Genomic DNA, 10,382 nt, shown 5'->3' with positions numbered 1-10,382 from the left:
TTTGTCTATTTTGAGGGGACTCTGGGTTAGTTACCTTTGAGTTGAACCAGGCCTGAGCGGTAGACCGGGCAGACTTCCAGAAACCTCTGGAATCTACTTTTTATGTACAAAGGTTGTAAAAAACATCAAAAACAGTAGTTTATTTTGAAAAACATTTAAATCTTAACATCTGATTATGCAAAAACATTTGTCATTCATTAAAAAAAGAAAAGAAAATGCCAAATTGTTGTAGGAGAAAATATATATCAATGTTGGGTCTCCAAAAGATGCTTTGCTGAAGTAACACAAACTATAGAACACGTAGAAATTCATTTTTAGGACTGTATAGGTTTTTTTTTTAGACTTTTAAAATGATTTTGCATAAAGAGGCAGAAACATTTAAAGTCTACAAGATATCCATCTATTGATCAGACATCACGACAGAAATAAAGTTCAGTTTCTTTGAATTGCTGTGGGTGAGACATGGCTGGGGAGGGAGGATGGAGATCTCTGGGGGCACAATGTGGGGGAAAATCAAACATCGTGGGTGTCTGACCAACGCCCTGCTCCTGCATGCTTGATCCCTCCTCCTTGGGCGTTTGTGGTCCAATGTGAGGCTGCCTACATGGAGCGGCGGCTGATAAAAACGGATGGAGAGCTGGAGCCATGGCACCTTTCCCAGGATCTCCAGGCTTTGGACCAGAGGACACCACGAGATGAAGCTGCTCCCGCAGGCCTTGTTTCTCTGCCTGGCCCTTGCTCTGGCCTGGGCTGAGTAAGTAGAACAACGTTCCATTTTTGTTTTTTTTGTCTTCATTCTATAAAATGAATTAAATTACTAAAGTTTAATATTGATAAGAGATTTGCTTCACTGATATCAAGTCTGATTTGGAGTCGGACCTGTATTTGTTGTGCAGGCTCACCTTTGGGTATGACTTTTCCTTCAGGGGGACCAAAGAGGAAGACAAACGTTTACGTTTTAAACAGATTTTTTGACTGCTATTTGGAAGTCTTGGAAACTTTATGATGTAAAATATTGTTAAAAAGTTCTTCTTCTTCTTTAAACAGCCACCATGAACACCGCCGCAAAGGCAAGTTTCAGCACTCAACCCATTTGTTCCACAAAAGAAATCCCACTAAACGTTTACTTCAATTCTCATTTGAAATCTAGGAGCTGTCCGCGACCGCTGTAAAGGCATTGAGATGGATGCTGTCGCTGTGAACGAAGAAGGAATCCCTTACTTTTTCAAAGGTACGTTTGAAAATACAGAACACGATACACCACTGAGCATTTTTGAGAGCAAAAATCTAAATTCTGTGCATTCATGCAAAACCTTTGAGGTTCTACTAGAAAACAGGACAAAAGAACCATATATTTTTTTAAACGGCCCACTTTTCCTTGTAGAGGACCATTTGTTCAAAGGCTTCCATGGACAAGCAGAGCTGTCCAATAAGTCTTTCGCTGAGCTGGATGACCATCACCACCTGGGACACGTGGATGCTGCCTTCCGCATGCACTACGAGGACGACCCCAACCACCACGACCGCATGTTCTTCTTCTTGGTATGTTGAGATTGAGACAAAGCAGAAATATTATTTATATGTACTCTAAATTTATTATATATAAATTTAGAGTATATATAATAAATCTAAATTTATTATATATAAATTTAGAGTACGCTGGATGGGCTTCCCATCTACGCCTGGGGCTGGGATCGGCCCTTCCCTGGCTCTGTGGGGGGACGGGACAACCCTCTTGGGGCCCCTGGTCGCTCTGGGTGTCCTCCGCTTCGGCTGCGGGGTCTGGGGGGGGGGTGGGGTGGGGGGTCTTGTCGGCCCTGACCTGTGGGGGGGCATTCTGGGGGGGGGGGGGGGGGTGTCCACTATTGGTACGGGGCAGGGGGGGTTGACGGGTCGGGGTCTCCGCTGAGGCCATCGGCGGTTTCCCCGACCGGTTGGCTGCCTCGGCCCCGTCGAGGCCTGACCAGAGCTCTTCTAGGGCCGGCGTTTGGGGGTGGGGGCCTGGGCTTGCTCCGGGGGGGGCCGGCGCTTTCTGGCTCCTCTCTCTCTGTGTGGGGGGGGTGGTGCTGGGCCTGGGGTGTCGGCGCCTCCGGGGGTGGGGCCCCTGGGCTGGGTGGGCCTGGCCCCCTTGCTGGGGGGGGGGGGGGGGGGACAGCTGTTTGACCACCGGGGGACAGTCTATCAGCTGTCCCCAACTTACCCCCTTCCTCATATAACCTCATAATAGGGTGAGGGGGTGGGGGGCTTAGCCTGCGATGAGCCTTGGGGGGGGGGTTTACTAGGCAGTGGCCCCCCTCCTATGGTTGCCGTATGGAGTGGGCCCCCCCTCTTTCGGTTTTATTTGCACCTTAGACATGTAGGGCCCTTGGTAGGGGGGGTGCTTGGACATCACTGCCAGCAAGCAGCAGATGTCCTCCTAGCACCCTACCCGCCAATTTTAACCGCACCTTAGACATTTAGGGCCCCTTGGTGGGGAGGGTGAGGGGACGTCACTGTGAGTAATCAGGAGATGTCCCCTTAGTGCCCTACCCGCCAATTTTAACTGCACCCCCCTTAGTACACACACCCCTCCCCCCTCAATATATACATCCCAACATAAACACACACACATGCACACACACACCATCTCAAACACACATACACGCACACACATTTTGCAAGGAAGGTGGGACCTGGGTCCGTCTGTCCCCTGCCTCTTCCCTGGTGGGGGGTGTGGGCCCCCCTTTGCAACGGCGGCCGTGTCCCCGGGGTGCCGGCTTCCTGGGCCCGGCGGTGCTCTCTCCGCGCGGTGGGGGAGTTCACATTACATCTGGGCCGGGGCTGTCTGGTCCCTGGGGGGTGGGTTCTGGTCCTTGCTCCTGAGTGCTGGGCCCCGCCAAATTTCCAACTGTGGCCGAGCCTGGTCGGGCCATATTTATAACACCCCTTGTGGGCCCTCTTTTTTTTCCCCGGGGTTCCCCCCTCCTGGGCGGGGGCGGCGGGCCCCCTGCCTCGCTCCTCCCTAGACCAACCGTGGGCCGGGCGGATGGCTGCCTGGAGCGCGGAGCGGGTCTCCCTTGGCGGGTCCTGGCTCGTACCTGGGGTTGGGGGGGGGGATGCCCGGAACTCCTGGGCGGTGGTGGGGTGCTCGTTTGGGGCTGTGGGCGTCCTTCTCCGGTGGGGCTCTGCGTTGGGTTCTCCCGGCGCGGCAGGGGGGCTGCTCTCCTGGTTGGGCTGGGGCGGCCCTCTCTTTCCCTCCGTGCTTCCCTGGCCTCTGGCTCTGGGGGCCTTGCGGCGGCCCTGCTGGCCCTGGCCTGGGTGGCGGGCTTGGTCGCCCGGGCGGCGGTTGTTCCCTGCCGGTTCCCGTGTGGCGTTGGGGGGACTCCGGCTGCCGCTGCTGCTGCGGTGGGGGTCTTGGGGTGGGGATGGCTGGGCACTCTCCCTCCTTCTTTTCACGTTCCACCATCCATTTTAGAAGAACATAAAACCTCACCTGAGCGCTGGTGTTAGCTCACCTTTGCACTAATAGCTTGCATGACTGAATGACTGAAATATTTCACACTAGTTGGTTTTAAGGCATACGTATGCGTGTGTGAACACTATCTGTTTTGTGTACATGTCGACAGGTGGACATTTTTGCGGCTAGCAGGTGTGTTTGTAACATTGGAGTGTGTGTGTGGACGGGCCCCGCCCTTTTTGTACTGCATTTGAAACTTACCATAATGATTAACAACCAGTAAACTTGTTGCTGTATGCTGCTTCATGGTCTTGTCCCCCTTCCCCTCCTATTATCACCCCCTACCCCCCCCCTCTCTCTAGCGTCCCTCTCTCTTCTTCCCCTCTTTCCTTTTCCGTCCGGTCCAACACCAAAGATTTTCAGACATGATTGAAATTAATAAAGTTTGGCCTCAATTACAAAAGGGGTTTATTCAGACATACCTTTGGTTTGTCAGAAGATTAATAACCCCTCTTGTTAAAGCAAAATATGTCCAACACAAGAGGCCCTCAGCTCTCGTCTGTCTGCCCAGCTGTTGGATAGGACAAGTTAAAAAAAAAATAAATAAATAAAAATAAATAAATAAATAAATTTATTATATATATTTTTGCAATTACTGTATGTGATTGATTTTTGAGCTTTTTAGGTTGACAATTTTTAACACCTGTCCAGGGGCTACAGATAAAAAAAAATAGCCATAAGGCTAAAGGCCTGTTCACACGAATTTCGCCCGCGATTTTCGCCAACGTTTAACGCTTCGTTACTAAACAGAGGGCACCAATGTGAGTGTGCACACCGACCCGAAAAAACGCCACACGTCAAAGCGTCACTTTTTAAAAAACGCCTCGGGTTCGTTCTTTTGGTTTGACGCGTCACGTCGAAATCTATACGACCAATGAGAATGGCGCTTTTGCACACGTGTCTGGAGCTTCTGAAGTTACAGTAAAACACAACTTGGGGGCGCTCAAACACAAAACTGCCTTGCTGAGCACACATACCAGCGAAGAAGATAGACGCCGAGTTGCATCTACACAGCCGCGAAGAAATAATGACGGACATTCTAAAATATCCCCGAACCAAGCACCAGTTGGAGCAACTGGTGCTTGAAATATTCATGTTTTCTTTGTATGATTCTGACAAGCGCGTAAATACTTACTCTCTTCTTCTGAGTGAAAAGCGACTTTAAAAAGCGTAAAGTTGCGCAGCGCCACCTTGTGTACAGGAGTATTTCTGTTTTACATTAAGCGCCATCTAATGTCAGGGAATGAAATTGCATGTTCACTCGGCTCATCGTCAGCGAAAATCGCCTGGGTGTGAACACAAAAAACGTGGCGAAAAACGCTGGCGAATAACGCCTGGCGAATATTCGTCCCGTTGTGTACGGGCCTTAATTCTGGCGAATTGCAGCATCGCTTTTAATCAGAATCAGAATCCTTTACTGTCATTGAACATGGCAATACAATCAAATTGTAGCAGCCTTGGAGGGGTGAAAATAAAATGAAATGAAATAAAATTACTGTTAACAAAATCTAATCAAAGATATGTACAATATGTACAGAAATGATTAAATATAGCATAAGCAACACAGAATAGAATAAGTTGAGTTGCAATGAGTGCAGCATAATAAATATTGTGTGTTATTGCACAGAGACCCGGTTATTGCACTCAGTTTTTGCACCCTGCCTGTTAAATAAACTGATAAAATAAATAAATAAACAGGAGAAAGTATGTCTGTAATCTGAAAGTCGGTAAGGTCTTTATCTAGAAAAAAAGTACACTTGTAGACATTTTTGTGGGATGCCTGACCCTCAATTTTTATTTGTTTATCCACAATGAAATGAAAATTACTCCTGCAAAACAATCCTAACATTTAACAACTCATTATTAAAGACGTTGAACCTAAGAGAATAAAGAAAAATCCAGTTCAAAGATGAACAATACTTAATAAAGTTTCAAATTGAAATATTTAGGTCATGCTAATTAGCTTACCGTAGGCGGACTGGAACAAACCAATGTCTGTCTTGAGGAACAGACATGGAGCAGCCCTGAGTGATACAAATTTTTGAGGGCACACAAACTTTTTGTTCTCTGAAGTGACTAACTATGCCCGTTATGACGTCCCCCTGTATGGATCAGTGTCAAAGTGTTTGAACCCTGCTGCAAATGCAGGGTCTGATTCCAATTGTATCAGAAGTGTAATGTGAGTTGTAGTGTCGTATCTGGATGCAGAAAAGAATTAAGGAGGGGTCAAAATGTCAACCCTTGTTTACTAAAAGTTACAGTATGAATACAAAAAACATTGTGTATTCTACAACAACCTGATACTAAGGTGATCCTTTGATGCAGGACAACAAAGTGTTTGCCTATTACCAACACAAGCTGGAGGCAGGCTACCCTAAAGCCATCTCTGAAGTGTTCCCTGGAATTCCCGACCACCTGGATGCTGCTGTTGAGTGTCCCAAACCCGAATGCGTTGAAGACTCTGTCATCTTTTTCAAAAGTAAGCTTCCATGTTTTTGCTGAGTAACTTCATTTTTGCTCTGTGGAATCTTCTTTTTAAGTTTGGTAGGATTTGATGTGTCATGTTAACTAAAGAGCCGAATCATTCCAAGTTTTTTTTTTGTTTTTTTTGCAGAGAACGAAATCTTCCACTTCTATGTTAAAAACAAGACCGTCGATGAGAGGGATTTCAGGTCCATGCCGAACTGCACCTCTGCTTTCCGCTTCATGGAGCACTACTACTGCTTCCACGGACACAAGTTCTCCAAGTTTGACCCGAAAACCGGAGAGGTGCGCGGCAAATACCCAAAAGATGCACGCAAGTTTTTCATGAGGTGCTCCAAGTTCGGTAAGTGTCAAATTAAATCAGTTTAAAAGGGTGTTGCAGCTTTTTTTTGGCAGAAACGTTTGTTTTGAAGCCCTTACCGTACAGAGAGAAAATATTGATCAACCTTGTGTTCAGATGAGGACAACGACCACGAAGAGCGAGAGCGCTGCAGCAGAGTCCACCTGGATGCCATCACCTCAGACGACACAGGAAACATTTATGCCTTCAGAGGTGAGATGTATGTGACAACAAAACATGTCACGTTATCCACAATTTTTTACATTTCTGTGCCTTTCCAGATTTATTCAGTTGATGTGACGATGTATTCAGGGCAAATCTTTTTCAAGTCTGACGAAAATTGTGTTTTTAACATGTTCTTGTGTCCTTTTTCTGATAATGGAGGACATGGAAACAGAAGATTAGGACTAAAATAGCTTTTCTGAGTATTTATTTATTCAAATCATTGTGATTCAGAAAAAAAAACAGTTTGAAAAAGCCTGCGTTTGTGATGTAGGAAATACGCTGGCTGGGCCACAAGCTCCTGGCTCTGATGCATCCACGACTAGTTTCATGTACGCCTTTGTTTGCCTCGTCTGAGCTGGTATCCGACTCAAAACTGTACAGCTGGATATTTCCTTTATGGCTTGCCTTTTTTGATACGCTGCAAATGTCAGGCTGGAGTTGTGAAGGGCTGTAAGTTAGTGGGAGAGTGTGTAAACAGCTGGGTGACAGGAAGTGGGGGCGGCCTTACTCCCCAAAACAGTCCCTTCCACAACTCAGAGGTCAATTTCTGTTGAACTATGCTGCTCTGCAGAAACTATGTCCTTGAAAACGGCACGTTTTTATATTTTAGATAAAAAATGGCATAATCCTAATGATGATCTAAAAGATGATCGGAGTGGGACTGAAGTGAGCACCAATTAACAAGAACTGGTGTGTAATGTGAGATCCAGGTCCTTGCATTTGGGTTGTTTTCAACAGTGGTCGGTTTGACACAACTAACTATCGTTTGCTGATTTTTTTTTTTTACACTTTGCAACATCTCCTTTTGTGCAGGCCACCATTACATTCGTAAGGACGAAGGCAACGACACACTGAAGGCCGACACCATCGAGAGCGCCTTCAAGGAGCTGCACAGCGAGGTGGACGCTGTCTTCTCCTACAACAGTCACCTCTACATGATCAAAGTACCGTGAAATCAGACCCAAACCTGTCGTGATTTTGACCGTCAGACCTGAAGTAAGACTCTTGTTTTGGATTTGTACTTGCAGGATGATCAGCTCTTCGTTTACAGAGTCGGTGAGCCGCACACCCACCTGGCCGGTTATCCCAAGCCTGTGCAGGCGGAGCTGGGCATTAAGGGCCCCATCGATGCTGCATTTGTCTGCCAGGACCGCCATATTGCCCACATCATCAAAGGTAACCTGGCAAAAAAATTTAAACTGTTAGTGCTGGAAGGGACTGTTGTAACCCTTGTGCTATTCTAGGCACTTTAACATTGGGAGTTGGGTCATCTAGACCCACTAGACAGTTCTCTGAACCTTTTTTCTTCAATGATTTGTGATCTTCACTGGTGTCCATGGATTACATGAAATCTTTCCACCTTTATCCACCTTTGTCATGGTAGGGAGAACACGTCAATGTAAGGGTGGGGTCATCTAAAATAGCACAAGGGTTAAAATGTAGTTTTTATCTGAAGTAAAGCTATATTTTCTTGATATTTTCAATTTTTTTAAGTGAATTGTTAGCACTCTGAGTCAGACTTTTTAAACCACTTGGTCATGAAAACTTAAACATCTTCTTCTAAGTGAGCCGAACAAGAGAAACTACTTAACTTGTTTATCACATCTTCTGAATTTATATTTTATGTGACTTTCTGCATAAAATACATGTAAATGGGAAAACATCTAACCTGAACAGGGTAATACATTTTACAATCAGCTTTCATGCAAATTTGTTTTATGCATAGAAAAAGAAAAACTTTAGCTGTTTTCTTCCCCGCTGAGCAGAAGTGCAGCATTTGACTTGTTGCAGTGAGTTTTTTTCCCGTCAGCTGCATGTTAACTGCAGTTTGGAGGTTCAGAACTCTACCCCATTAGACTTCAGCAGCAGATTTTTTTTTTCTCACTAAAATCTGAATTTTCAAAAAAGGAAATTGAGCTGAAATGCCCCCTGCAAACACACATATGTTTTGTTACTGACTAAGCTTTATTTGTACTTATGTCCTTCAAATAGCCCATTCTTGGCTTTCTAGTTTAGGGTTTGATGTGTAAACAGTCACTGAAGCAGTGTGTGTTGTTTTCTCTGTATGGAACTATTCCTGGGGTGTTCATCGTGTTTTTGCAAGGGTACCAATGCTTTTTACAACCTAGAAAGGTTCATTTGAAAAGCTTTATGATAGACTTTAACATTATTCTTAATTAATTCAATGAGCTCTTTAGCATTTTAATGGATTTAACTTGACATTTCGATTTCACTTTTGGAAAGTGGGAGGTAAGTGGAAGAGTCAGCTTTTAAGATCAGGATGCAAAGTTGCAGCAAGTATGTGTGCATACAGTGAGTCTGCCTCACCATGAAGCCAAGCGAGAGAATAGATCAAGCTATTTATATCAGTTTCAGACAAGACTGGTGCTGAGCTTTATGGAAAGAAAATTTACAGACAAACAGGTAGGTAAATGTTGATGAAGAGGTGGGGGAATCATCTCCTCTCCGTATAGATGATCACTCACTTTCTGGCACCTGTCATACTATGCAAGACACTAAACCCACAGCATCCCTCCACTGGTGAGTGGATGTGTGACAGTTTGTGTGAATTAATGCACAGATAAAGCAGAATAAAAATGAGACCATTTCCATAATGTCTGCAGAGGGAAGGGAATAAATTGAAACAAATCTGGAAATATAAAGAAGCACAGTAGAAAGGAGAGGACTATAAAATGTTGGAACACAACAAAATATATCTGTGTGGAAGAAACTGTAAATCAGGTACAAGTGGGAGGGTTAACAAAGGTGAAGGAGTTCATGTTGAGAAACAGTTGGTGGACTGGTAGAAGTGAAAATATCTATCAAGAAAATCAGAGGAAGACTAAGGATGAAGATCTTTGATCTAGAGAAGATGAAGCTGCTTGATGCAACGGAAGACACATCAAACCCCTCTAAAAACCCGTCTTCTTTTTGTCTCCACAGATCGGCACATGTACGATGTAGATATGAGTGCCACCCCTCGCACTGCAACAAACAAGCGTCCTATCTCCATCCTGAAGAAGGTCGACGGCGCCATGTGCGGTCCCGGAGGAGTGAAAGTGTTCAGAGGAAACCACTACTACCACTTTGAGAGCCCCAAAACCTTTGTAGCTGCCAGGGCCCTTCCTGAGCAGCACAGAATTTCCCTGGAGTTGTTCGGCTGCGACCACTAAGAGGCTAACTTGACAGGACTGAATGCAACAGAGTCACTTTCAACACACTGGCAATGGAAAAACAATGACACGGCGACTGGCAAGAGGACTCACTAAAAGACAGTTTTGTTTACATTAAAATAAACCTCAGCATGTCTTACTTCCTTGTAAAAGGATGTTTATAATCCAAAATAAAGTCTGTGGTCCTTTCGTGCAAATGTTTTTTCTTTTCTTTCTGGGACTGTGATGTTGTCCAAAAAGATCCGCAGCAATTATTATTCCAATGTTCAGAGTAGTAAAAAGCGATAATCCCATTATCCGTTGTTTCATCCTAGGCACTTTAACATTGGAAGTGGGGTCATCTAGACCCAGTAGACAGTGCGCTGAACCTTTTTTCTTCAATGATTTGTGATCTTCACTGGTGTCCATGGATTACATGAAATCCTCTTCACCTTTATCCACCTTTGTCATGGTAGGGAGAACACGTCAATGAAAGGATCGGGTCACCTGGACCCTATAGGATAGCACAAGGGTTATATTAGTCACAATTGTTTTCTGTGCATGAAACTCAGATACTTCCCTGCTTTGTCCTGTGCAGACTCATTGGGGTTGCTGTAGGCGATCCCAGTTACTTTGTCTGATATTAGGATCCCTCTATTTAATTAAATGAAAGCTTAATATGGAC

The 10,382-nt window shown here is 45.2% G+C and overlaps 1 protein-coding gene across 1 annotated transcript; it reads left to right on the top strand.

The window, feature by feature from the left end:
- The first annotated feature begins 664 nt into the window (after positions 1–664).
- hpxa (hemopexin a) lies at positions 665–9,915 on the top strand. The gene is given in 10 exon segments (NM_001104703.1): positions 665–754; positions 1,048–1,070; positions 1,151–1,231; positions 1,385–1,542; positions 5,822–5,975; positions 6,111–6,323; positions 6,438–6,533; positions 7,359–7,489; positions 7,574–7,721; positions 9,489–9,915. Coding segments are annotated over 10 exon segments (1,293 nt in total). The 5' UTR covers positions 665–695; the 3' UTR covers positions 9,719–9,915.
- The last annotated feature ends 467 nt before the right edge of the window (positions 9,916–10,382 follow it).

The sequence above is a fragment of the Oryzias latipes genome, chromosome 21 (genome assembly GCF_053564925.1).
Source record: "Oryzias latipes strain Hd-rR chromosome 21, Olatipes_Hd-rR_3.1".
In the NCBI taxonomy this organism is placed as follows: Eukaryota; Metazoa; Chordata; class Actinopteri; order Beloniformes; family Adrianichthyidae; genus Oryzias; species Oryzias latipes.
This window is presented reverse-complemented; position numbering and strand designations above follow the sequence as displayed.